The sequence below is a fragment of the Salmo salar genome, chromosome ssa07 (assembly GCF_905237065.1).
Source record: "Salmo salar chromosome ssa07, Ssal_v3.1, whole genome shotgun sequence".
Taxonomy (NCBI): Eukaryota; Metazoa; Chordata; class Actinopteri; order Salmoniformes; family Salmonidae; genus Salmo; species Salmo salar.
The window spans coordinates 20,519,843-20,546,336 of NC_059448.1; the positions used below are offsets into that span (position 1 = coordinate 20,519,843).

General features: G+C 44.4%; 2 protein-coding genes across 7 annotated transcripts; one reads left to right on the forward strand and one right to left on the reverse strand.

The window, feature by feature from the left end:
• Nucleotides 1–851: 851 nt before the first annotated feature.
• On the reverse strand, nucleotides 852–8,723 carry LOC106608783 (thyroid receptor-interacting protein 6). Of its 5 annotated transcripts, none has more exons than XM_045721704.1 (10): nucleotides 8,515–8,723; nucleotides 5,723–5,930; nucleotides 5,279–5,415; nucleotides 4,887–5,000; nucleotides 4,194–4,787; nucleotides 3,917–4,013; nucleotides 3,588–3,757; nucleotides 3,222–3,400; nucleotides 2,399–2,519; nucleotides 854–2,230 (listed from the first exon to the last, which is right to left on the reverse strand). In XM_045721704.1, the coding sequence occupies exons 2-10, from the start codon at nucleotides 5,919–5,921 to the stop codon at nucleotides 2,099–2,101; spliced, it is 1,743 nt and encodes a 580-aa protein (XP_045577660.1). In that variant the 5' UTR covers nucleotides 5,922–5,930; nucleotides 8,515–8,723; the 3' UTR covers nucleotides 854–2,098. The 5 variants fall into 5 exon arrangements, with proteins under 5 accessions (XP_045577662.1, XP_045577661.1, XP_045577660.1 ...); XM_045721703.1 differs by lacking the exon at nucleotides 8,515–8,723 and adding an exon at nucleotides 8,111–8,483 and having other exon boundaries at nucleotides 3,917–4,010; XM_014206914.2 differs by lacking the exon at nucleotides 8,515–8,723 and adding an exon at nucleotides 8,111–8,483.
• A 4,396-nt stretch (nucleotides 8,724–13,119) lies between these two features.
• Nucleotides 13,120–18,582, forward strand: LOC106608782 (B-cell CLL/lymphoma 6 member B protein). Of its 2 annotated transcripts, none has more exons than XM_014206913.2 (11): nucleotides 13,120–13,321; nucleotides 13,791–13,877; nucleotides 14,009–14,235; nucleotides 14,353–14,598; nucleotides 14,919–15,110; nucleotides 15,302–15,694; nucleotides 15,831–15,952; nucleotides 16,125–16,262; nucleotides 16,389–16,531; nucleotides 16,769–16,906; nucleotides 17,194–18,582. In XM_014206913.2, exons 2-11 carry the CDS (start codon nucleotides 13,845–13,847, stop codon nucleotides 17,287–17,289), a joined length of 1,728 nt encoding a protein of 575 aa, XP_014062388.2. In that variant the 5' UTR covers nucleotides 13,120–13,321; nucleotides 13,791–13,844; the 3' UTR covers nucleotides 17,290–18,582. The 2 variants fall into 2 exon arrangements, with proteins under 2 accessions (XP_014062388.2, XP_014062387.2); XM_014206912.2 differs by having other exon boundaries at nucleotides 13,198–13,423.
• The last annotated feature ends 7,912 nt before the right edge of the window (nucleotides 18,583–26,494 follow it).

Sequence of the window (26,494 nt, forward strand, 5' to 3'; positions counted from 1 at the left end):
TTATGACATAACATTGAAGGTTGTGCAATGTAACAGGAATATTTAGACTTATGGATGCCACCCGTTAGATAAAATACGGAACGGTTCCGTATTTCACTGAAAGAAAAAAAACGTTTTGTTCTCGAGATGATAGTTTCCAGATTCAACCATATTAATGACAGAAGGCTCGTATTTCTGTGTGTTTATTATATTATAATTAAGTCTATTTTGATAGAGCAGTCTGACTGAGCGGTGGTAGGCACCAGCATGCTCGTAAGCATTCATTCAAACAGCACTTTCGTGCGTTTTGCCAGCAGCTCTTCGCAATGCTTCAAGCATTGCGCTGTTTATGACTTCAAGCCTATCAACTCCCAAGATTAGGCTGGTGTAACCGGTGTGAAATGGCTAGCTAGTTAGCGGGTGCGCGCTAAAACCGTTTCAAACGTCACTTGCTCTGAGACTTGGAGTAGTTGTTCCCCTTGCTCTGCATGGGTAACGCTGCTTCGAGGGTGGCTGTTGTCGATGTGTTCCTGGTTCGAGCCCAGGTAGGAGCGAGGAGAGGGACGGAAGCTATACTGTTACACTGGCAATACTAAAGTGCATATAAGAACATCCAATAGTCAAAGGTATATGAAATACAAATCGTATAGAGAAATAGTCCTATAACAACGACAACCTAAAACTTCTTACCTGGGTTTATTGAAGACTCATGTTAAAAGAAACCACCAGCTTTCAAATGTTCTCATGTTCTGAGCAAGGCACTTAAACGTTAGCTTTCTTACATGGCACATATTGCACTTTTACTTTCTTCTCCAACACTTTGTTTTTGCATTATTTAAACCAAATTGAACATGTTTCATTATTTATTTGAGGCTAAATAGATTTTATTGATGTATTAAGTTAAAATAAGTGTTCATTCAGTATTGTTGTAATTGTCATAAAAAAAATAAAAAATAAAAATCTTATTTACAATGACGGCCTACAGGGGAACAGTGGGTTAACTGCCTTGTTCAGGGGCAGAAAGACAGATTTTTACATTGTCAGCTCAGGGATTCGATCCAGCAACCTTTCGTTTACTGGCCCAACACTAACCTCTAGGCTACCTGACACCCATGTGCTATGTGGGCCAGCGTATCTAACAAATTGTCGGCCAACATAACGTGTAAGGTAACTATTTAAAAAGTAATTACATTGATCAACTTTTGTCATAATTAGTTATAGCAATGAATTTGTATCCGCTCTCACTGTACTTCGGCTGCATATTTTCCGCCATTTTCTTCAAATCTGAAAACGATGTGAAGCCACGCCCATTTCATGAATTGCATTATGGGCCTTAAAGTACGGGAACCATGTCCTCTGCGTGTATACTTCTTATTTTGGTGCAAGATACCATTTAGTATTTAGTAAGACATCCAGGAACATTTGGCATACTAACTATATCCATACTATGACCAATAAGCATACTATATACTCAATTCACGTGACAAATAGTATGGTTAGTATGAGCACTCAAACACAGCTATAGTGTGCAACATGCAGGATAGTGTGTGAGATGAGCAGTGGTGCAGTCAAGGGTTTAGGGTAGTGCAGCCCCTGCTGCCTGCAGGTCAGGGGCTCTATACAGTACTGGTATGGGACTGAGGGGTAGGGGATAGGGTGTAGTGGAACGGGAGTAGGGATAGAGATTATAGAGGATAGGTGATAGTGTAAAGCAGAGGATAAGGAAAGGGGATAGGGGTCGAACTTACTGTCAATCCATGTTTCAATACCCTGTACAAATAAACCTGGTCAAATGAAATTAAATAATGACTTCATATTGAAGACGATCAGATTGAGGTTCAATAGTAAGCCTACTACTACTGATTCCTCAGCTTTGGGCATCAAAAGAATAAAGAAAGGCTATGAGAGGATGAAAGTGAAGGGGGATGAAGTTACCCTTCAAGACTGATCTCAAGTCAGGTTAACATTTCCCCCTTGTGGTTAAGATTATGAGTCAGAGGGGTAGAACTGATTCCAGATCTGTTCCTTACGGCAACTTCTACCGCAGAGCAGGTTAAAGTAATGGAAGGGTTTGAGGGGGTCATAGGTTAAAGGTAAGATGTGACTTCCCCATGGTCAGTTAGCAGTCAGTGGAGATTTTAGCCGAGAGGTCCTGGATGCACCGGGCACTGCAGCCCTTACACAGGATGTGACCGTCCAGGGGGTAACAGCATCGCTCCTCACCCTCAGACGACAGGAGCAGACCACACTCCTGGAGGGGACAGAAATCACACAGGGTCAATCCAGGAACACTGGATTGGGTTCAACTGATTGCGCTGTGAACATTTGACTTGATGGCCTGCCAAACTGTAAACATCACTCAACTAGAATGAGATGAATAACTAACACACACACGTGCGCACACACAGTGACTACTCACCTCACACACATAGCAGTTGACATGGAAGCTGCGGTCCAGCGCCACTATCCTGACCGTCTCCTCCTGGCCCGGCTCGGGCATGATGGCCTGGCCACACACTGAGCAGCGAGGGGCAAACTTCCTGTGTGGGACAGGAGGCAGAAAACGAACAAATCAGATATAATAATCTGTCCAATAGACTCATGTCTAAAACTTAAACTCAAAATGTAAGTTTAATTGATCAAGTCTCCCATTGAGTAATTAATCTCCGAATTACACTTTACGAGTTTAAGCTTTAGACATGGGTCTATTGGACAGATGATTATATCTGATTGTTGTGCTAGTGCTCTATTTGATTACATGCCTAATTTACAGTCAGTGGCCTCCTGAGTGGCGCAGCGGTCTAAGGCACTGCTTGAGGCGACACTACAGACCCGGTTTCGAGTCCCATAAGATGGCGCACAATTGGTCCAGCGTCGTCCGGGTTAGGGGAGGGTTTGGCTGGCCAGGATGTCCTTGTCCCATCTCGCTCTAGCGACTCCTGCGGCAGGCTGGGAGCATGCACGCTGACACGGTTGCCAGTTCTACGGTGTTTCTTCCGACACATTGGTGCGGATGGCTTCCGGGTTCCGCGAGCAGTGTGTCAAGAAGCAGGGAGTCTTGGCGGGGTCGTGTTTTGGAGGACGCATGGCTCTCATCCTTCACCTCTCCCGAGTCCGTACAGGAGTTGCAGAGATGGGACAAGACTAACTACCAATCGGATATCATGAAATTGGGGGTAAAAAAAATAAAAATACAGTCAGTATCTGGCGCCGAGTAAGTGTGTTCTATCCGTGTTGCTGACCTGTGGAAGTCGTCTATGCAGTAGATCTGGTAGGTGGCGTCCACGGTGAAGGGCACGCCGTCCAGGCAGCAGCCACACACCACACAGTTGAAGCAACGCGGGTGGTAGGCATTGCCCATGGACCGCAGGATACGGTCCAGGATGGGCTTGGAGCACATGAAGCAGCGCTCTAGGATACTCTGAGGGGGGAGGGAGAGGGGCAGCACAGGTTCAAACAGAATAGTGCGAGTGTGAGAGAATCCAATAGATATGGAGAAAGAGAGCAACTGATGAATTGAGAGAATACTGCTAAAAAGAAATGTAGAACAAAAGAGGGAGAAGAGCCTTCTCAATACAGAAAGAGGACAGTCAGTGACAGCCACTCACAATGTAACAGCTCTCGCAGTAGCTCTGCTTGTCCAGGGCGTAGAACGGATGCCCCCGGAGATGAGCGTGGCAGGTGACGCAAGTGAAACACTCCACGTGGAACACCTGCTCCATGGCAATACAGCCGCTGCCGTCGCCAAGGACGTTGTCACCGCAACGTGCACAGCAACCTGGTATTATGGAGGGAAAGGGGAGAAGAGATGAGAAATGGGAGGGACATATTGTTGCATTGAAAGGAACTGTGTCACCCAAGGGGAAATTAAGATGTAAATAACAGTCCAGTCAACACAAAGGACATACCATTTTATTAGAAAGAAAGCGGAACGTACCAAAGTATTCCTCTGTAGGGGGATGACTCATGTCATACACCAACTTCTTAGTCAGCTGGTCCAACTCCTCCTCTGGCCTCGGAGCTGCTGTCCCCTGCTGGACAAATAGATGAACTTTTTCCATAAAGATCAACATAGAGATTTTACTTTCCCATTTAGATCAGTGAAACCAAGAGACTGAGGATACGTATTCAAAAAGGACCATAGTTTACCTTAAAAAAAAAAAAAAAAAGGCACCACAAACAGTAGTAGATGTTTTAACTCCACAGACACTCACCTTGCTGGGCTGATAGGTGGAGCTTGGTGCCGAGCCTGACCCTGATTGGTGAGTCTCTGGGCCTCTATTGGATGTGGGGCACTGGGTAGCTCTCCCTCCAGACCCTGCGGCACTCCCCTTGTAACCCCTCTCAGAGTGCAGCTCCTGGGCTTGGGAAGCGGGGTGGGGAGTGTACCAGCTCTGGGGGCCAGTCTGATTCTGGGACGGGGGCCACAACGCGTGCTGGCGTTGCGGGGGAGGGGTGTAAGCCTGCTCGGCTTGCCTACCAGTCTGGGAGTAGGTGACAGGCTGGGCTGTTTTGACCTGGACACTGAACCTCGGGCCAGTAGGGGTGGAGGCGGTAGTGTAGGAGGCAGGGACAGGCTGGGGGTAGCGTTTGGAGACCTGGGTGTCGATGTAGTCTGGCTGGGGGAAGTACTGGAGACCCTGCTGGGGATCGCTGGGGTATGAGGGTGCAGGAGGGTACTGGGCCTGGGGTTGGGGGTGAGGGGGGAATCCCATGGATGACCTGCTCTGAGAAGGTTCTCCTGGCTGGGCTGAGGGTTTGTATCGGTCCCCTGAGATGTGTTTGTTGTAAGGCACGTTGTTGTACAGCTGCGAAAGAATGGAAAGGGACCATATATATATATATATATACCACACACACACTTTTAAAGCATTCCTCAGTCCCATGTAGTCAGTCAGGTAGCCTACCTGTGCGCTGTTTTGTGGATGGCTGTCCAGATCAGCCAGCATGCAGGTGAGCGAGTTAATCTCTGCATCGATGTTGGAGTGGTGTCCAATCGGCTTCTCAGGATGTCCCCGGTGCTTTAGAAAATTGAGCAGGATCACATAATAAAGATGGGTACCTTTATAAAATGTAACAGAAGGAGATAGATAGGTAGATCAAATGTAGAAATGTGCAAATGTGTTTGTCCTTTGTCCCAATACATTTTTATTTGAATATTGGATATTAATGAGCAATTTCTGGCTTCATAACAAAATTACATTACACAAATCTTTGCCTAGAAACTACACTAAACACCATGGAGAAGTGGACCAATAGTCAGTGGGCATTCCAGACTACAGAAGCAATTACAACCTACCATCAGCTGGAATCGGTCCATATGAGGGTTCAAGGACTGGTCTTCTTTGAGACCGTGGGGAGATGGTTGGTAGTAGAGGTCATTAGATTTAGGGTGAAACCTTGGGTCCTCTTGGTGGTGGTGCTGCATGGGCCCAGCTGTAGAACACATACAAAACAGTGCACTTTACATTTACAAACAAGACTTACTAATCACAGGGTACACACTTAACATTAACCACATGACAAACATTTATTTACATCAAGATGTTTATTTACGTCAAGTGCTAATCCCCAAAGGTGTTGGTGTACTCAGTAGTGTGTCAGGTCCAACGCTCTACTCCAAGGCTTGAACTACAGAATAATGGACTTCTGATTTTCACAATAGTCAATCACAAGTTCATTATAGCAAGGTTTCACACAAGACAAGCCCAGTGTAATGTAAGGCCCACCACCATGTTCTTACCTGTGGGTCCAGATGCCATGTACCTAGTGGCCATTCCTCCCCCTCCGTTCTGGTCATAAACCACATATTTGGGCCAGGGGTCCAAAGAGACCTTCTTGGGCGGCTGTCTGTTCACGGCTGGTCCAGATTGGGACATCGGGGGGTCCGGTCTCTCTGGGCTACCCAGAGTCTTCGGAGGTGGCCAGGTAGGACCAGACATGTCAGGGTTCTGAAAGAAAGGTTGTTGTGATTAAACTGTTACAATTTAAATCTATAACAAAACACTTACATGTTGGAATTAATAAGATTCTTATAATAAAAAGAAAACAGGTGCACTGTCCTATTTTGGCAATTAGATTTTTTTAAACTGCCACACCAACGTACTTTCTGTTTGCATATTTATGTCACAGGTAAGCACTGTAAACCCAGAGATGCTTCAACCTGGATTTCCTATGTCAACTCACATACGTGGTTTAACAATAGGCTTATAGTTGAGAAGCAAGAAGATCCTGACCGGTTGCATCACCGCCTGGTATGGCAACTGCTCGGCATCTGACCCTAAGGCGCTACAGAGGGTAGTGCGTACGGCCCAATACGTCACTGTGGCCAAGCTTCCTGCCATCCAGGACCTATAGAATAGGCAGTGTCAGAGGAAAGACCATAAAATTGTCAGAGGCTCCAGTCACCCAAGTTATAGACTGTTTTCTCTGCTACCGCACAGCAAGCGGTCCCAGAGCGTGAAGTCTAGGACCGAAAGGGGCTCCTTTACAGCTTCTACCCCCAAGCCATAAGACTGCTGAACAATTAATCAAATGGCCACCGGACTATTACATTGACCCCCCCCTTATTGGTTTTGTACACCGCTGCTACTCGCTGTTTATTATCTATGCATAGTCACCCCCCTACCTACATGTACAGATTACCTCAACTAACCTGTACCCTCGCACACTGACTCAGTCCTGGCTATTGTGTTACTTTTTATTACCTTTAACTTTAGTTTATTTGGTAAATATTTTCTTAACTCTTCTTGAACGGCACTGTTGGTTAAGGGCTTTTAAGTAAGCATTTCACGGTAATGTCTACACTTGTTGTATTCGGCACATGTGACTTATAAAGTTGGATAGTGCCATTCCCAACCATAAGGGAATTCCAGCCAACAGAGACACCAGGGGGGTATACTACAAAGCAGGAGCAATGAGTTAGCCAGCTAACTTGCCTAAATATTCAGAAAAGACTGCATTCTTTGGAAAGAAACTTGAAATGCGCTTGTCCCGATTCATGGATGCCCTGAGAGCGCGTTTTTCTTTTTGCCCTAGCAATACACAGCTGATTCAAATAATCAAAGCTTGATGAGTCGGTTATTTGACTCAGCTGTGTAGTGCTAGAGCAAACGCCCAAATTTGCACCTGGGGGGTCCATTTAACTTTTTTTAATGAAGCAGAAAATCTATAGTAATTTCTGGTTGTTTATCAAAGGTAGCTAGCTGGTAACTCATTGATCCAGCTATGTAGTATATCACTCTGTTCCACAGTGCGCCAACACATGCACACTCAAAAACGCACACAAATCCCACAGGTGTGAGACCTATGGCTTGTCCCACTAATACCCATGGGTCTGTATCCACTACAATAGTTATTGTCTCTGATGTTTACACTCAACTCTAAATGATCCCAAACTAAGTTGTAGCAACAAAAACAAGAAAGGAAATGTTGTGTAATGATGTCGCTGCTTAGGCACCTGGACCTGGTTCATAACAATATACACATTACACAAGGCAGTGGAAAAAACAAAACCACTGACTGGTAGGGTACAGCTGTAAGGATGGGGCTGTAATTAGGCCTACAATCTTATTAGGATACAAGACATTCTTTGCCAAACTGACAATGACAGCCCCTATGGTGATAATCTACCTTACACCTCATATTTATAAACTATCAAATGTATCAAACGTAGTTTGCATTATGATAACTACAAGTTAATGGCTGGAGTCATATGTTACGGAGTAACTGTCCTTCCTCCCACCGATCTGAATTAAACCTAAATCCGGCTGAACACACACTCAAATCCGAGGATTGCTGGGCCGGATAATTTATCACAGCGGCGTTATCATTCTGTGTATAAAAGCAATTTGTTTTAGTCTTACGGTGGATCACAAGACCACTAACCAAATTTATATCAGTTGCCTAATCGTGATAACCGCACTTTTGATTTGAGCGAACTGTCAAACGTAAATTGAATTGGAGAGCTGGAACTCGCTAGAGTTGATACATTGTTGCAGTAATAGCAACTTTACATTGTTGCAATTCCAGCCTACCAAAATTGAGGCAATTAAAACAATAACACGACTACTGCGATTGGGACGTAGGTATTGGAGGCTACGACGAATAGGCTGGAATTAAGATGTCCTACCTCAAAATCCCAAAGCATTCGGTCTCCTCGTCTTCATACTCATTTACAAACGAAACATATTTCAGTGAAGCGACAATGAGGCTAGATCACGTACAAGCAATGTTAAATCTTATAGCCTACTTGCACCGCAACTTTATACACGATCAAATGTATAAACTATGGCTTGGTCAAATTACGCTGAGGCAAAGACCATGGATCAAATGTAGAAACTATTGCTATGTCAAATTACGCTGAAGCAAAGACCATGTGTAGGCTAACTTATTTACGTCTAGAAAATGATTCACTTTTTCAGTTTTAATCCAATTTTGATTGCTGCAACGTCAATGTCGCCTAGCTAGGGATTTCAAATTGGTCAGTTACACTGACGTCTACATGCGAGAATGCAGGGACATTAAAGCAATTACCGTAATGATATGTTTGTTTACTTGTTTGGGCTCCACATGAAGGATAGCCTACACTTGTTGAACACAAGCACGCGAAATTAAACGTTGAGTTATTCGGTGTATAATAAAAGTAGCTCTTTAAAGTTATCTACTTCTTTTTTTTCGTCTAGTAACCTACTTTCTCATTGATCCTGCTTTTATCACAGGTCTTCAGCTGGCTACGTCATCATAGCCTTTCAAATGTGTGACGTGCGTCAGCCTAGTGGTCGTGAACCATGATTGTATTGATTTATTATTAATAAAAAATGTAAATACAAAAATGGTGGACCATGAGCACATTCCTGAAGTAGTAGGATGGGGTATGACGTGCTGCATGTTGTACTGTACATTAGAGGGATCAGCCAGTTGTGAAGATGAAAATGTACTACTTCAAAATGGAGATTACGTCAACTGCACTGCTCATGCTGTCACAGACGCTGTAATATTAGAGACTCTCACATGGCACACTTTGATCAGTTATGACCCAATGCATAGCCCATGTCCATTTTGTTAGCTGATCCTGCTTTAGGACACCCCTCTCTTACTAAAAAAAACGACTTAAAAAAAGTGTGAGTCGATTCAGATTCTTAGAATCTAAATTAAATTCTTAGCCTTACATCTGCACCTGATAGGCTTATAGGAATTTGCAATTGACAAACAATGTTCTTCATGTTGCAAAGAAGCCTTTGCAAAAAGGTAGATAGATGCAGTGCATTCGGAAAGTATCCAAACACCTTCACCTTTTTCAGTTTGTTACATTACAGCCTTATTCTGAAATTGATTAAGTATATGTTTTTCCTCATCAATCTACACACAATGTCCTATAAACAAAGCGAAAACAGAAATACCTTATTTATATAAATATTCAGACCCTTTGCTATCAGACTTGAAACTGAGCTCAGGTGCATCATGCTTCCATTGATCATCTTTGAGATGTTTCTACAACTTGATTGGAGTCCACCTGTGGTAAATTTAATTGATTGGACATGACTTGGAAAGGCACACACCTGTCTATATAATGTCCCACAGTTCAAAGTGCATTTCAGAGCAAAAACCAAGCCATGAGGTCAAAGGAATTGTGTGTAGATTGATGAGGGACTATTTAATACATTTTAAAATAAGGCTGTAACAAAACGTGGAAAAAGTAAAGGTGTCTGAATACTGTCCGAAGGCACTGTATCTCGCTCGCTGTCTCGCCCACTCTGGTCACCCCCAAAGCCAATTCCTCCTTTGGCCGTCTCTCCTTCCAGTTCTCTGCTGCCAATGACTGGAACGAACTACAAAAATCTCTGAAACTGGAAACACTTATCTCCCTCACTAGCTTTAAGCACCAGCTGTCAGAGCAGCTCACAGATCACTGCACCTGTACATAGCCCCTCTATAATTTAGCCCAAACAACTACCTCTTCCCCTACTGTATTTATTTATTTATTTTGCTCCTTTCTATTTCTATTTCTACTTTGCACTTTCTTCCACTATAGATCTACCATTCCAGTGTTTTACTTGCTATATTGTATTTACTTTGCCACCATGGCCTTTTTTGCCTTTACCTCCCTTATCTCACCTCATTTGCTCACATTGTACATAGACTTATTTTCTACTGTATTATTGACTGTATGTTTGTTTTACTCCATGTGTAACTCTGTGTTGTATGTTGTCAAACTGCTTTGATTTATCTTGGCCAGGTCGCAATTGTAAATGAGAATTTGTTCTCAACTTGCCTACCTGGTTAAATAAAGGCGAAAAAATAAATAAAAAAATGTCCCCTGACAGTGCTTCAAAGGAAGGTCTTTTTCAATATGTTATGATTTATTGTTTTTCATTGCACCGGTTTTCTGTTATTTGTTTCTAATTCCTACCACCATCTAAAGGAGACAAAATTCCTAACCCCCTCCCTACCACCCCTCCCTCCCCAACCTCTAACCTCCTCTATCAGGATAGTGCTTACAGCTTGCCCTTATATGTCCAGAGTGCTCGGCAAGCACAGGAAGACACAGTTTATATGAATCTGTGTTATTGTTTCAGGCGCTTGTTGTCAACACTTTTGCATCAGCTATTGAATTAGACTGTCGGTGATTGAGTATCCGCGTTTGCCTTTTAAGGTATGCAGTAAAGTAGTTCCCCAAGCAACAAAGCGACAGCCCAATCAAGGGTTTCCCTGCTATTGCATTTTTTGTGCTTTAGAACCAGAAGCAAAATAGGAAATATAGTCAAACTTGGAATATTTCATTGTCAAATGCATCATGAAAAATATGCATAATCAAAAAGCGAAGTTTTTTAGAGTGATCTTTAAATTGTACTCTTTAACTCTGTCTTGTTTTATTTGGTGAGATTCTTGACCTTTGTCCTTGATTATATAACCATAATGTTAGTGTACAGGGGTACACTTCTCAACCGGTCTCTAGCCCTGTACATACAGTATCAGAACGATAACCATAGCACACCACGATAACCACAACACTGCAAATGAACGTTTTTATAAAGCTCCTATCACTTACATGGGCATAGTAGTGGACACTGACAGATTGGGTGAACAAGGGGAAGTCTCCATTAGCTTAGCAGAGCCTTGCCAACTGGACAGACTGAATGGCTTCCGCTCATTGGCGAACCTGTTTAGTAATGTTCTCACTTTTCCTCAACCGCCCCCCGCTTCCGTTCCTCTCACAATGCCTGGAAGTATCTTAGACCCAGGCTACATACATTTTCTCTGTTTTCTTAAATGTTGTTTTTCTTTCATCTTTTTTTTTTCTGGCCTCCTTCAAAACAAATACTAGCACAAGGACACACACACGCACTCAACACCCCTCGCAAAACACTCTGCTTCCGACTCGCATTTACACTATGGGTTTATACCCAAACATGGCCATATTGGTTGATTTGTCGTTGTTTGCAGCTTGTACACATATATTTAAACTCCTACAAAATTATTTTTCACTGACAGAAAAATGGGATTAACATTGGTCTCCTTTTAAAGGGAAGTATTTTTCTTCTATTTGATTTGGGTTGGCTTCAACAGTTCATGAAATAAGTAGAATTTGTTGTTTCATGCATAATAACTTTAACACCCTATTACAGAGATTCAATAATAGGAATCAGGGAGTATTATCTGTATCATCTTGACAGATTCAAAGCTTGTTTTTCTTAAATGGTGGAAAACCTACCCTCTCTCACTGCTTATAAAACCACGAAACAATACAAAGAAATACACATTCAACAGAAACTGAAATCTCAGGTTTGCAGTTCGCATCATCCCTGTGGACTCTCTGCTGTTTCTGCAGGGGCGGGCCTCTCTCTCTCTTGACTCTTATCTCCTTCTGGTCTTGACTGACCGACAGATGCCTTGAAACTTGCTCAAGGTCCTCCAGTTCTGTCAGAATTATTTGATCTGAAGGAAATGCAAGTTCATGGTGCACTGAAGAAGCCCGTCTATTAGATCTATGTGTTGTAATGTCATGCACCTCTTTGTGAACCAAGGCTGTGCTTGTGATGGTCACTTTTCCACTTGTTTTTTAGTTAATGCTGACCTTTGTCGTCGTCCCCCCTTGCATCCCTCCCTCGTCCCCTCCCCATGTCTCCTGCTTCACTTATTATTGACGGATGTCCTGCGCAGGCATTTTCCTCCTCTTCTCGGTGCGCCTCGCAGGATGCATTCATATATTGTGTGTGTGTGTGTGTGCGTGTGTGTGCGTGTGTGTGTGTGTGTGTGTGTGTGTGTGTGTGTGTGTGTGTGTGTGTGTGTGTGTGTGTGTGCGTGTGTGCGTGCGTGCGTGTGTGTGTGTGTGTGTGTGTGCGTGCGTGCGTGCGTGCGTGTGTGTGTGTTTCGGCAGTTCCTGCGCATCTGTCCTCTGCTTTTCTAACAGTCTTGGCGGTTGTTGTTTTGCAAGCCAGGGAGAGAGTATCTCCCATATCGCCCCCCTGCCTCCCTCCTCCCCACACTCTCCCGTTTCCTTCCTCTAAGTTCCCATAACACGTTGGCCCCTCCCCTCATGCAGTAGGCCAGAAGCTTCCGGAAGACTTTATGGAGCGCTCATAACTTTACGTTCACCTGGATCTGTCACCTCAGAAATATACTCTTTATGACTGCATGACTAAGAGGTATACATCATGTCATTTAGAGTCTCTGTCTGTAAAATAGCACAGATTTTGCTGTATGTTCACCCTAAGTTGCAGTGAGTTGAGTAAGGATACTATATGCGTCTGGTGTGAAAGAAAATGTTCCAGCCTGACGTATGTGGAAGTGCAACATTAAATCCATCAAGTCAATGGCTTGTGCTCTGTCTATACAATGTAACATTTCAAGAATGATCCCTTCTCTGACATCTGAAGAGCCTCAGTCCCCGAGGGGCACGTTTTGAGTTTGGAACAAGGTTTGTTTATCTAACATGTAGGTGTTCTTTAACTTCCTGGAGAGGGTTCATGGGGAGGAAGGCGTTGGTGGTGGAGGATGGAGGATGGTCTTCTCTGACCCTAAGGTCCAGCTCCTGGAGAGCCTCACCCTCAGCAACATAATCCCTATTCCCTTCGGATCCTCATATATATTTGTTCTACTCACACCACTTTCCTGCCATTACTTTGTTTGCAGAGACTATGGGGTTAGAAAAACTAATAGTCCACTAAAAATACCCTACCCGGGTGGCCTTTTCCTGCAGGCAGCACAGCTTCCAGGGTACGTGTGGGCCGTTGAGGGAAGAGGACATGAGTGGAGCTGGTCTGCATGCGGCTTCCTGCTCTATGTTATAAAGACTCCCCTCCCTCCGGCTAACCTCCACAGTCTTTCTCGGACAACTGTGGTAGGTGATATCTTGGGCTAGCTATATTGAGGTAGCTGACAGTTGAACTGAGGGTTGCGAGGTCAGCATTGTGCACATTGGTTCTCGTCCCTGCTGGTCGGGGTGAGTGGTTACCTAGATGTTTTGTTGATGTTATTTAAGGGTTCGATCATGTTTCATGATGTTTGATAACATTTAGGGATTGCCTGGATTGGTGTGATTGAAACCGGCATCAGGGATGTTCGTTATACCGCTTTTCTGTCTAAAAGTACATTCTTTCCACATGGTTTCACCTGGAGGGCGAATTGTGTTGTCGATAAGAATCTATTTTTGTGGCTACAGTTTTCCTACAACATGACAGATATTTAATCCTATAAATGGGGATGTATTGACATTTCAAAGGTATTTTTCATGATGTAATGAGATCCATGTCTTGTGCATGAAGTGTTTCGCATTATGTTTCAGTGTCGTCATATTTTGCTTCCTGCAGGTACGAGTAGGGAGCTGGTCTCACCTAACAGAGGCGTCCAGGAGACTGCCCTCTATGTATTCTCTAGCTGGTGCCTTCCTCAACAAGGTAGGTCAATGTGAGGGAGCTGCACTTTGACTGGGACAGTACATTGTACATTTTAGAAACTTCAATAAAATACATAGTGCCATTGCAACTCTACCGTTATATATATTTTTCCTTCCTCTCCAAAACAAAAGATGAGCAAGATCCAGGTGGTGGAGGGATACCAGGTTGGAGGAAGGCGTGCGGTGGTGGCGTCTGATGCGGCTGCTGCGGAGGGATATGTGAAGGAGTTTACGCGCCACTCCAACGACGTCCTGCTGAATCTGAATGAGCTGAGGCACCGGAACATTCTGACCGATGCCACCCTCATGGTGGGCACTGCCCAACTGCAGGCACACTGTGCTGTGCTCATTGCCTGCAGGTCAGCTCAGTTGATAATATGCACTGTAATTTTCTTGTTCTTGTTCTTCTTGTTCTTGCACTAAATTGCACATTCTGTCTCTCTCTCTCTCTCTCTCTCTCTCTCTCTCTCTCTCAGTGGGTTCTTCTACTCCCTGTACTGCCATCGGGTGTCCTCCCCCGTACAGAGTGGTGCTGGAGGCCAGGCCCTAACCCTGTCTCTCCCTGACTCCCTGGACCCCTCCAGCGTCTCCCTGCTCCTGGACTTCATGTACACCTCCCGGCTGCCCCTCACATCACACACCGTCCCCGGGGTGCTCGCCGTCGCCACCTACCTGCAGATGGACCACGTGGCCGACACCTGCAGAGCTTTCATGTTACACATGTGAGCCCCTTTTTTCTATAAGTCTATGGGTGAGCCTTGGGGGGTGGGAGGCAAGAGAGTGGTGATGCTAGCTAACAGGATAACTAAAATCACCCTTGGGGAAAGGAATTTACTGAAATACCATGTCAGCTAGAGACTTTGGGGTAGACTTGAATAGGCAGTTAGCTGTAAACGTTTTAAGCTTTAAATAGGCTTCTAAATCTGTCCTACAGGCGCCATGGCTGCTGGTCGAAACTATGTTAAAGAATCAATTACCTATGGTCTATAGTTAATGGTTTTGACTGGCGTTACCTGACAGTTCCTTTTGTTTCCGAACACAGTGAGAGGATGAGAGGGACGCCCCCTCAAGTGGAGCTGGACTCCACGGTGTCTGCAGTGTCTGAGGCACCCTCAGGGGGAGTTCCTCCCAATCCCCCTATCAATGGAAGACCCCGCCCATCTGTTCTCGCTGTCTCCACCCCCTCACAGCCCGCAGCGGATGCTGAGGGCCACATTTGCCCTGACTCAGCCAGGTGAGAGAGAGAGAGAGAGAGAGAGAGAGAGAGAGAGAGAGAGAGAGAGAGAGAGAGAGAGAGAGAGAGAGAGAGAGAGTGTACATGTGTCTGCTTATCTCTTTGTCAGTACCATGTGTGTGTGTTTGTCACTATGTGCCATTGTCTATGTTCAGTTCGCTCATTACATGAGTTCCTTTTTTCTCCTGCAGGGTCCCTGGAGACATCCGGGCCTCTCTGCAGCCAGGGACTTTCCTGACCCGTAAGCCCAGGTCAAAGGAACTAAAGCTGGAGCCTGAATCCCCTCTCCCCACGCCCTCTCCAGAATGCCCATCCCGCTCCAGCTGCCAGCCCAACTCTCCTGCTGAGTCCAAAACCTGTAACCTGGGTGAACCCAAGAGCAGCCCTTACCCTAAGGCTTGCAACTGGAAGAAATACAAGTACATCGTCCTCAATCCCCTCTGTGCCATAACCACGGTGAAGGAGGAGGAGCCTGAGGAGGTCCAGCAGCAGCTTAGGCACACCCCCACCTCTGATAGGATGGAGGTGACATTGAAGCCAACTATAGAGGCGTGGCCAGGGGAAGGATCCGGCCAAAATGACAGGTGTGTTGTCAATATTATGCAATACTGGTATTTTAAAACCAACAAGTCATATTGACCAAATAAACAATCCAAGGAGATAGTTAAGTGGGCTAACTTGGCACTGATGTTGACAATATGACTATGTTCTGTCTTCCAGGCAGGGGCACGTCTCCTGCTATGATGTCCCTGGCTGTAGCCCTCCTCTGGTGCCCCTCACAGGACTGTCAGCAAACTCTGCGGACCACCCCATGGAGCCTCCCACCCACAAGGAAGGAACAGGTACTACAACCTTACTACCTCGGCAGCAGCAGATATGACATGTAAAATACTTATTTTCTCCAGCTAAACAGTGAGAGATCATACTTATGTTGTATGCTTACAATGTACATACGTGTCACATGTAAATATATGAGATACGTATTGGTATATATTCTCTGCCCCTCCCTCTCAGCCTCACCTTGCTATCTGGCACCCCACCCATTGGAGCCAGAGGCCGTCCATCACCGCCAACACCCAATCAAGCGCAAGAATTACGGCTTGCCATTCCGTTACTCCGGCAACCTGAGCGTGATAAAGGCTGTCTGCACAGGTGAGGCAGTTAACCAATCACATCTGATGATGTGGTCATTTGACAGGCATTATGACTACAGTTGATTATCTCCACAGGTAGTTGATGTGCGTGTTTCATTGAACTTCTCTTCCCCTTCTATTCCAGCCCCTGCTGCAGGCGACAAGCCGTACCGCTGCAACGTGTGTGGCGCCCAGTTCAACCGGCCCGCCAATTTGAAGACTCACTCCCGCATCCACTCTGGAGAGAAGCCCTACCACTGTGATACCTGCGGGACCCGATTCGTTCAGGTGAGGACCCACCACAGATGAGGGACAGGTGTTGAATAGAGGATGTGTGTGTGTGTGTGTGTGTGTGTGTGTGTGTGTGTGTGTGTGTGTGTGTGTGTGTGTGTGTGTGTGTGTGCAGGAACAAAGTGTAAGGTCGAAGTCAAAGTTGTTGGTTTATGTTATAGCTATACCATGATATGTTATACGTTATTTATCAATGTTCACTTGGCTGACCCGTGCATGTGTGTTATCCTACAGGTGGCCCACCTGCGAGCCCATGTTCTGATTCACACAGGGGAGAAGCCATATCCCTGTCACACCTGTGGCACTCGCTTCCGTCACCTGCAGACCCTGAAAAGCCACCTGCGTATTCACACTGGCGAGAAGCCTTACACTGTGAGTATATCACTCACACATTACAAAGAACTGCATTGTTGGTTAACGGCTTGAGAGTAAGTATTACACCTGTTGTATGCGGCGCATGTGACAAATACAATTTGATTTGACACACACATACGTGTGCAGACAGACACACATATGCACGCAGGCAAGCACACCTCTTGATTGACCTCTTGCAATACAAACAGTTGTTCCATTTCGAAATAGATCATTTGTCTGTTTACAACCATCAACAACATTATGATGCCATGACATTGCCCTCTCCCCTCCTCTCTCTCTCCCAGTGTGAGAAGTGTGACCTGCACGTCCGCCACAAGAGCCAGCTGCGTCTCCACCTGAGGCAGAAGCACGGCGCCGTCACCAACAACAAGATCCACTAAAAGGTCCTGGCCGACCCCTACCAGTCCATCCTGCAGGCCTGTTAAATGTCTTCCCTTTGAACCCGGACCTTTAACCCCTAACCCCAAACCCAATAGATACCAGCCATGACCCTAACATTTCTGTCAATCAAATCATGATCGTTTATCTGTTTCCACCCTAGTTTCTCCTGTGTTATTATGGTCCATGGCTGAATCCCAAATGGCACTCTATACCTTATATAGGGCACTATTTTTTACCAGGGCTGGGTGCCGTTCGAGACTGCCTGTCTGTATTTTTCTCAAGTATGTTTCACCCACTGCCTAGGGAGGCCATTATAACACCTAAACATATAGTTTGAAGTACATGTGTCCTGTATGTGATTAGCCAATCAAGCCTTGATGTTCTAATATGATTTGGGGAAAGACGGCAGGACCAGAGATCTGAGCTGATATGTAGATAGCATGCTGATGCCTTTCCTCTACATGCTGTCAGTAAGGTATTGGGCTCGTATGAGTTAGGTCAGTATGACGTGGATCTTGTCAAGAGAGCTGAGAGAGTAGTATGGGAGTACTGGGAGTAGTATGGAATGTTTTTGTAACCCATCAGTTTGAGAGAGAGAGAGAGAGACACAGAGAGAGAGTTGACAGTTAAGAACATGAAATTAGGATTTGACTGTATTAGAGTGATAGAGAGAATGATGTAGTAAATTGCTATGAGGTTGGGAGCTGTAGAAATGGATAGAGCAAGTGAAAGAAAGTTTTCTGTGCCATTGTTTTATTTATTTTCCAGTCCCACAGCTATTTTTAGGGACTGGGACACATTTAGGATCCGTTGAGTATTTGGAAGGGATACTACAAAGATGTCATTGCATAACAATATAGACAGAGATAGGTCAAAGGTTATAATACCCTCAGCACTAACGTGTGAATAGACTACCCCGATTGTGACATCTTTAAATAGCTTTTTAACTAATGTTTCTTTTTTACATACTTGGGGCCTTTGTATAATGACGTGTCATATTGGTTCAGATATTTTGACCGTTACATCCCTGCTGTGTTTTTCTAAAGCTTTTTATTTAAATGTAAGATTATAATCCGTGATTAATTATAATTCTATTTCGGAGTCCAAGCAGGCAAAGGACTTCCGTCTCTTGTATATGAAGGAATATGTGCTCTCAGAGCATAAAAGCTAGATAATGCTACTGTAAAAAATGGATGAGAGATGATATTGATATCTGAAATTGTATGGTGTTCTTTTGCTGGACAAAGACAAGGACTGTTTTATATGAATTAAATGAAATTGATTGCCATTAACTACAAACGAGTTGTATCTTTTTAAGTTGTACTGAATGTGTTGAACGTGTGAGGACTAAATAATATAACCCCTGGAGATGGCTTGTGTATGCCTAAGTACCTGTACCACCGTTAAGGAAACAACGATATCGTACTACTGTATTTATCTGAAAAGATTCAGACATAAGATATGGATGCAATCTAAATATTCAATATCATTTTGGACTCAGCATTCTACCTGCCATACTAATATTGAGTGATTTAGGATTTAGGGATGTAGGACTTTCCAAATCCACACTTACACCCACATGTTTGTTTTACTATCCTTGAGGGGAACAAACAATTGATTCCCATTTAAAATTGTATTTTCCCTAACCCTTAGCCTACCCCTAACCCTAAACCTAACCCCGAAGTCTAAAACAATACTTTTCCTTGTGGGGACTGGCAAAATGTTTTACTATCCTTGCAAGGACTACTGGTCCCCACAAGGATAGCAAAACCAAAAACACACACATCTCCTCCCTAGACTTCCTTCCTCCCATTAACTCACACTTCAAACCCCCATGACTCACTTCTTATGCAGAGGTGCCAACAATGACTCAAACCGCTCTCTGGGTCCGGCTGTTGGTGAGGGAAGGAACAATAGAGTCCTGGGCACCTGTTTCCGGCAGGGTTATAATGCGGAGTGCACACTGCCATCCACTATGTGATAGCATACTGCTTCCTGTGGTGAAGGGGGCAGTGGCCCCTGCTGAACTCTCCAACCCTCTGTCACCCTCAGTTCCTGCTCTATGATGGGCTTGTGGCAGGCAGAAGGACCTGATGATCTCATCTGTGTCACCCTATTCCTATACAGTGCACTACTTTTGACCAAGCCCTAGTCTGACCAGAGCCCTGGTCAAAAGTGGTGTACTATAGGGGATGGAGTGCTATTTCGGGTGCAACCTGTGTGAATACAAGCTGTCTAATCCTTGTTTCCACCTTCCTTGATTCCTCTCAAAGCTCATTGGAGGACGAGCTCTGAGGGAGGGACCTTAGATCCACTCCTCCAATGCGCTCCTTTGAGAGTCATTGAGGAAACATGGATGGCGGATGCATTACGTTTGCAGACACAGCCATTGTCTGTGAGGGAACGGCAGCGAGGAGAAGAGGCATTTGGAGAAATGTTGGAAATGAGACGGGACTTTCCAACCCCTCCCCCCAGCATTTCCATCAACGAGATAGTCACTGACACGCCATGGCCTATCGTCTGTAAATCAACAGACATTTCATCTGCTAACCCATATTAGTTCTTGACACTGGCAGCATCCTCATACGTCAATGCTTGTATCACACGTTACAGGCTATCTATCAATTCATCATTCATTCTATGCTCCATAACCAGCGCTGACTATTCTGTTACCCATTTTTTTCAATCACGTTGGCACTTTTTTCAGATGTAAGTGGTATATTTTAAAAACTCTAAGTACAAAACTCTAAACCGATAACACTACCCACTGTGCAAAAAGTGATTGAATCAACGTGGAAACTGACTGGATTTGCAATAAGTCATCAACTTAAGGGAATTTTGTCTTTTTTTTCACACAACTTTTTCCAAGGACATGGTGACATTTATTTTTTGTTGATTCATTTTTGAATTCACGTTGACATCTCAACCAAATGTAAATCAAAACAAGAAGTTGAACTGACATCTGTGCCCAGTGGTTAGTAATGTCCCCTATCTTATGTGCAGAACCTTTGGTTGTGCATTCATTGGGGTTTCACACATCTTTCACCCCTGAGACATTCATACAAAAGTTTTCCGTGAAATACCATGAGCATGGGCCTCCCGAGTGGCGCAGTGGTCTAAGGCACTACATCGCGGTGCTAGCTGTGCCACTAGAGATCTGTGTTCGAGTCTAGGCTCTGTCGCAGTCGACCGGGAGACCCATGGGGTGGTGCACAATTGGCCCAGCGTCAATAGGGGAAGGTTTGGCCGGCAGGGATGTCCTTGTCCTATCGCGCACTAGCGACTCCTGGCACAGTGCACGCTGACACAGTCATCAGGTGTACGATGTTTATTCCGACACATTGGTGCAGCTGGCTTCTGGGTTAAGTGGGCATTGTGTCAAGAAACAGCGCAGTTGTGATTCGGAGGATGCACGGCTCTCGACTTTCTTCTGTCCTGAGTCTGTATGGGAGCTGCAGCGATGAGACAAGACTGTAGCTACCAATTGGGGAGAAAAGGGAGTAGAAGAAATACCATGAGCACATTTTGTTTAGTCACCAATACATAATTTAATTATAGGCTCACCATTTTGTCATTTTAACTACCATTTAATCCCATAGCAAAAAAATACAGATATACATGTACTGCTGAATAGAAAGAATAGTAAATTGTAAATATAATTGTCCATACAGTATTTGACTAGAACTTGACATTTTATCCAATAGCAGGATGTGTGCATGGTGAGAAATATGTCAGTCTTTCAGTTTCATTATTCTTATGTAGCACGGCATTGTATGGCATTTCTGCCCCCCCATGCAACATTGTACAAGATCACCTTTTTTTTACTTGACTTGTCAACTGATACAGTATTGCCTGTCTCTCTGCTTGAAATTCATCAGCTTACAGTGTATGAAATTCATATAATATGACTGGTCGGTAGGGTAACCTCCATGATAACGCTTTTTCACGGTCCAGTGCTGTATGCCAGCCAGTTCCCGGAACGCATCTTACCACCGAGTTCCACAGTGTTCACGGGTGTTAAAAGTGTTGTCTCCTGTATGTGAGCTCGATGAAAAGTGTTCCTTCTCCACACATGGTTGTCAAGAGTGGTGGAAATGGAAGAAGAACCAATCTCTCCCAGTCCACAAGGTGGCATCACGCTGTCGTGTCTTTGTAGGCTGCAGCCCTCCCGTACTGGAACTACCTGGTTATCTTTTCGTCAAAGGATTATATAGTGGAGAGGGGGAGGGGGTGTTTCATCGTTTATAACCCCTGTCTCTTCACAAGGTTGGGTTACTGATCGAGCAGGGCACTTTCCTAATGAAAACCCAAATCTCTCATTCGGAAGCTAAAATTACATTTCATCTCCTAACAAACATTTTCAATATCAAACATTTCAATTGCATAACAATTCCATGTGACTCTGATAACTAGAGGGTGTATACTTTCTCAGATACAGTTTATGTCGTCCTGTCATCAGTCATAATGTCTCAGATGACAACCGAACTGACATACATACTCATTACGTTCCCAAGCATATTTCCAACTGGTTTTATTAACAAAATATGTGGTACCTTTCCACATTTGTTTGATGTTCCCAGACTCTCTATATTTAACACAGGCTATTCAGGTCCTTCAGTAGATTCAGAGAGGGGAAGAGAGAAAGGTATTTATGGGGGGGGGGTCATAAACCTTACCCACAGGCCAACGTCATGACACCGACCTTTCAGATGGCACTTCACGGGTGTCTCGCTGTCTGCTCCGACCAATGGCACGCCTGAGCAGTGTCGCCCTGGATCATGCCAACTGTGATGTCAGGATACAGGCTACAATTTGTTGTGTCCCCCATGCTTCTGCAGCGTCCGGTTCCTGAGGCCTCAGTGGCCATTTTGAGGGAGGAATATTCTCCCGTATCCAGAAGCAGGCAATCCGAGTGGTTCCCATGTCGAAATCCGGGACTGCTGGATCTTCAACTTTGTCTCCCATTCTAGCAAGCACCTCAGTCTATAAACTCAGAATGCTCAAGAACCGCTGGTGGCTGCGAGGGGGCAAGCAGTGTTACACACATCCATACTACTGTCCCATATTCAGACTCTAGGCTTCATAAGAAACCAGAAAAGGAGCTGTCTGACTCCATCTCAGCACATTCCGTTTCTGGGTCTCGAGCTAGACTCACTCACGTATCACGCTTTTCTATCCCCACAGAGGGTGTCCGGGTTCGGGCTCTGCCAAATTTTGTTTGTGTCACACAGTGCGTTTTTTGCCAGTGCCTATGCCTCCTGGGGATGATGGTTTCTGTGAAGGAAGTCGTTCCCGTGGGGCTATTGTTGATATGGCTAGCCACTCACCTGGATGCATCTCGCAGTCTAAGTCGGTCACTTCGAGTGTCCCTGTCAGGCCTACGGGCTATGGCCCAGGGGTGGGACCCTCTGCTATTGTCAGGGGGCTCCCATGGGCTGAGTTGTATCCTGCAAGGTGATCACGCCAGAAGCATCCTCCCCGGAGGGTGGGGTGAGCTGTACGAAGGCAACTCAATATGGGTGGTTTGGACACTGGTGAGGAGCGCACTGTATTTCAATTACCCAGAGTATCTGGTGCTCAGGTGCTTCCCCCTGTTTTTGTCAGGCCGGCTTGTGCTGGTCAGAACCAACAATGTGTCAGTGGTGGTGGGTATCAACAGATGGGGACTCTCTCCCGCCTAACATTGACTCGCTCCCTATCGCTGGGCAGCAGTGCACACATGCTTTCACTTTGGGAAACGCATGTCTCCGGTTGCCTCAACTTGGATGCAGAGGTTTTATCCAGGTGGGACGCTCTCTCTCAGGAGTGGAAGCTCTCCCAGGTATGTGACATTTTTGGCAGGTCCAAAGTAGATCTTTATGCGTCACAAGAAAATGTGCAGTCTAGTTTTCTCGACGAGGGAACCGAGTGGCCCGTTGGGAACGGATGCACTGGCGATTCTTGTGGTTCACCATTGGCCCAGGCAGCCTTAGTTCGTGCAGATCATTTGCCTTTTATGTGGGGACCCGTGAAAACTCCCGTTGCACAAGGATCTGTTGTCCCAGGCGCACGGCATGTTTGGCAAGCGAGGCCAGAGATTTGATTCCTTTGGGCCTGGCCCCTAAGAGGGCCAAACTGATGGCTAGAGATTTACCTCTGAATGTTATTGCTACCATTCAGTCTGGAAGGGCGCCCTCCACAAGAGGGCTGTATTCGTATAAGTGGCAAGCGTTTGAGCTCTGGTGCCAAGATAAAGGTCTTGTTCCTTTTCAGTACTCTGTGCATTCTTCACTTAAAAGTGTACATGGCCGCATCTCAGCGAGTCATGTGGAAATTGATTGAAACTTACCGGGGGCTCACCCCCTGGTGGTGTGGTTCCTGAAATGTCTACGTCATCTCAGACCAGTCTCTAAACCTATTGCGCCCACATGGGACTTGGCGCTGGTATGGAGGCACTGTTCCCCCTTTGAGCCTCTGGAATCGGTGGATATGAAGATCCTTTCCTACAAAACTTCCCTGCTCAGCGCTTTGGCATCGACTAAACGTGTTGGGGACCTCCACGAATTATCCGTAGACCCTTCCTGTACTCAATTCGCCCCGGGCGACTATGGTTACGTTGTGTCCAAATGTGGCCTTCAATATACAAGTTCCCATAGTATATTGTACCGAAGTTGAATGACTAAAAAGGGAACGTAGCGTTATAGCTACTGTTCCCTGCAGGAGGGCAATGAGGTACAACACCTGTTTGGCCCCGCACCAACCATTCCTGGGCTCGGTGAAAAGCGGTAATAAATGAAGGAATGAATCTGAGCCTCACGCTCACAGTTTCACCTGTACGCCACCACCAGGCGCGGTGGTGTAAAGTACTTAAGTAAAAATACTTTCAAGTGCTACTTTTTGGCATATCTGTACTTTACTATTCATATTTCTGACAACTTTTACTTTTACTTCACTACACTCCGAATGAAAATGATGTACTTTTTACTCCATTCATTTTCCATGACACCCAAAACTACTCATTACATTTTAATTGCTTAGCAGGACAGGAAAATGGTCCAATTCACACACTTATCAAGAGAACATAACTGGTCATCCCTACTGCCTCTGATCTGGTGGACTCACTGAACACAAATGCTTAGTTTGTAAATTATGTCTGCGTGTTGGAGTGTGCCCCTGACTATCCATAAATAACAAAAACAGAACATCTGGTTTGCTTAATGTAAGCAATTTGAAATTATTTTTACTTTTACTTTTGATACTTAAGTATATTTAAAACCAAATACTTTTAGACTTTCACTCAAGTAGTTTACAGGGTGACTTTCACTTTTTTTGAGTTATTTTCTATTAAGGAATCTTTACTTTTACTGAAGTATGACAAATGGGTACTTTTTCCACCACTGGTCAGGAGTGATTGTATATCCTTCAACCGAAGCCGCGAGAGTGTGACTCCCCATAGTATATGATACCTTGATTCCCTCCGTCAGGGAACATTAGTTATAGTCATAACGCTACGTTATGAAACTATATACAGTACCAGTCAAAAGTTTGGACACACGTACTCACTTTTTCTTTATTTTTACTATTATCTACATTGTAGAATAATGGTGAAGACATCAAAACTATGAAATAACACATATGGAATCATGTAGTAACCAAAAAAAGTGTTCAACAAACCAAATAGATTTGAGATTCTTCAAATAGCCACCCTTTGCCTTGATGACAGCTTTGCACACTGTTGGCATTCTCTCAACCAGCTTCATGAGAAAAGCTTTTCTAACAGTCTTGAAGGAGTTCCCACATATGCTGAGCACTTGTTGGCTGCTTTCCTTCACCCTGCAGTGGCTCAAACGCATTAAGAAGCAAAGAAATTCCACACATTATCTTTTAACAAGGCACACCTGTTAATTTGAAATACATTGAAGCTGGTTGAAAGAATGCCAAGAGTGTGCAAAGTTGTCATCAAGGCAAAGGCTGGCTACTTTGAAGAATATAATTAAAAATATCTTTTAATTTGTTTAACACTTTTTTGGTCACTATATGATTCCATATGTGTTTTTTCATAGTTTTGGTGTCTTCACTATTATTCTACAATGTAGAAAACTGTAAAATTAAGAAAAACCCTTGAATTAGTAGGTGTGTCCATACTTTTGACTGGTACTGTAGGCACCTCATCATTTCGGTTTAGTAGCTATCAATTTTGAGTAGATTAATGAAGTGATAGTTAATTGTATTATTAACAAATTACAAGAGAATCATTGAAAAAATGAATTGAATTTAGCATTTTTAACAGCAGATACTTAGATTGAATATCTATTCAAATTGAAAGACTGATTTGGAACAGTGGATTTGTGAATTTCTTTGTTGTACTCAGTAAATTGAAAATGTGCTCAAAGTTTTGAAACTTGAGACATTTTGATGATCTGCTTTTATTTTTGTGCTTAGAGTTGGAAATGTACCACATACTTGCAAAAATTAAACAAAAAAAAACCGGATAGAAAAAAATATAGATTTTGTTTAAATTGCACTGCTTATTGTTTTGCCAGTCTGATATAATTGAGGTTGGGGCCAATTGGCAAAGGTGAAAATGTACATCATTTTTCTGGGAGGCAAATCCACTTGTTGGTTGTGATGTTGGAGAAGTGTGTGTGTGTGTGTGTGTGTGTGTGTGTGTGTGTGTGTGTGTGTGTGTGTGTGTGTGTGTGTGTGTGTGTGAGGTTGGGGCCAATTGGCAAAGGTGAAAATGTACATCATTTTTCTGGGAGGCAAATCCACTTGTTGGTTGTGATGTTGGAGAAGTGTGTGTGTGTGTGTGTGTGTGTGTGTGTGTGTGTGTGTGTGTGTGTGTGTGTGTGTGTGTGTGTGTGTGTGTGTGTGTGTGTGTGTGTGTGTGCGCGTGTGCATGTATGTGTACCCAACAGTACAGGACACAATGGGTTGAGTTACCCTCAACATGAATTAAAGTGTTCTTTTACTTCCCTCTAGTGTTGGTTTCAGTTAGTTGGTAAAACTGTATTTTAGAGTCACAACTAATCTCGGTTAACCCCATAGAGAGTGATAGAGGACTGTAGTGCTCAAAAGTCTATTTTAACATGGGCAGCGTCATTGAGGAATTCCACATTTTTTACGTAGTCAACTGGGTGGGTCTTCCTATGGGTTAAGAAAGAATCACATCATTTCATCCAGGTCATCAGGAGGGACAAGCCAATGAATTATACTCGAGATCAA

Bases quoted from the DNA above. Each gene is read 5' to 3' on its own strand.
- LOC106608783 (XM_014206914.2), bottom strand. The intron at 5,416-5,722 runs GTAAGAACATGG...TGTGTTCTACAG, and splicing joins CATGGCATCTGGACCCACAG to CTGGGCCCATGCAGCACCAC. The intron at 4,788-4,886 runs GTAGGCTACCTG...ATTCTTTCGCAG, and splicing joins ATCCACAAAACAGCGCACAG to CTGTACAACAACGTGCCTTA.
- LOC106608782 (XM_014206913.2), top strand. From the start codon at position 13,845: ATGTATTCTCTAGCTGGTGCCTTCCTCAACAAG. The intron at 13,878-14,008 runs GTAGGTCAATGT...CCAAAACAAAAG, and splicing joins CTGGTGCCTTCCTCAACAAG to ATGAGCAAGATCCAGGTGGT. The intron at 16,532-16,768 runs GTGAGGACCCAC...GTTATCCTACAG, and splicing joins GCGGGACCCGATTCGTTCAG to GTGGCCCACCTGCGAGCCCA.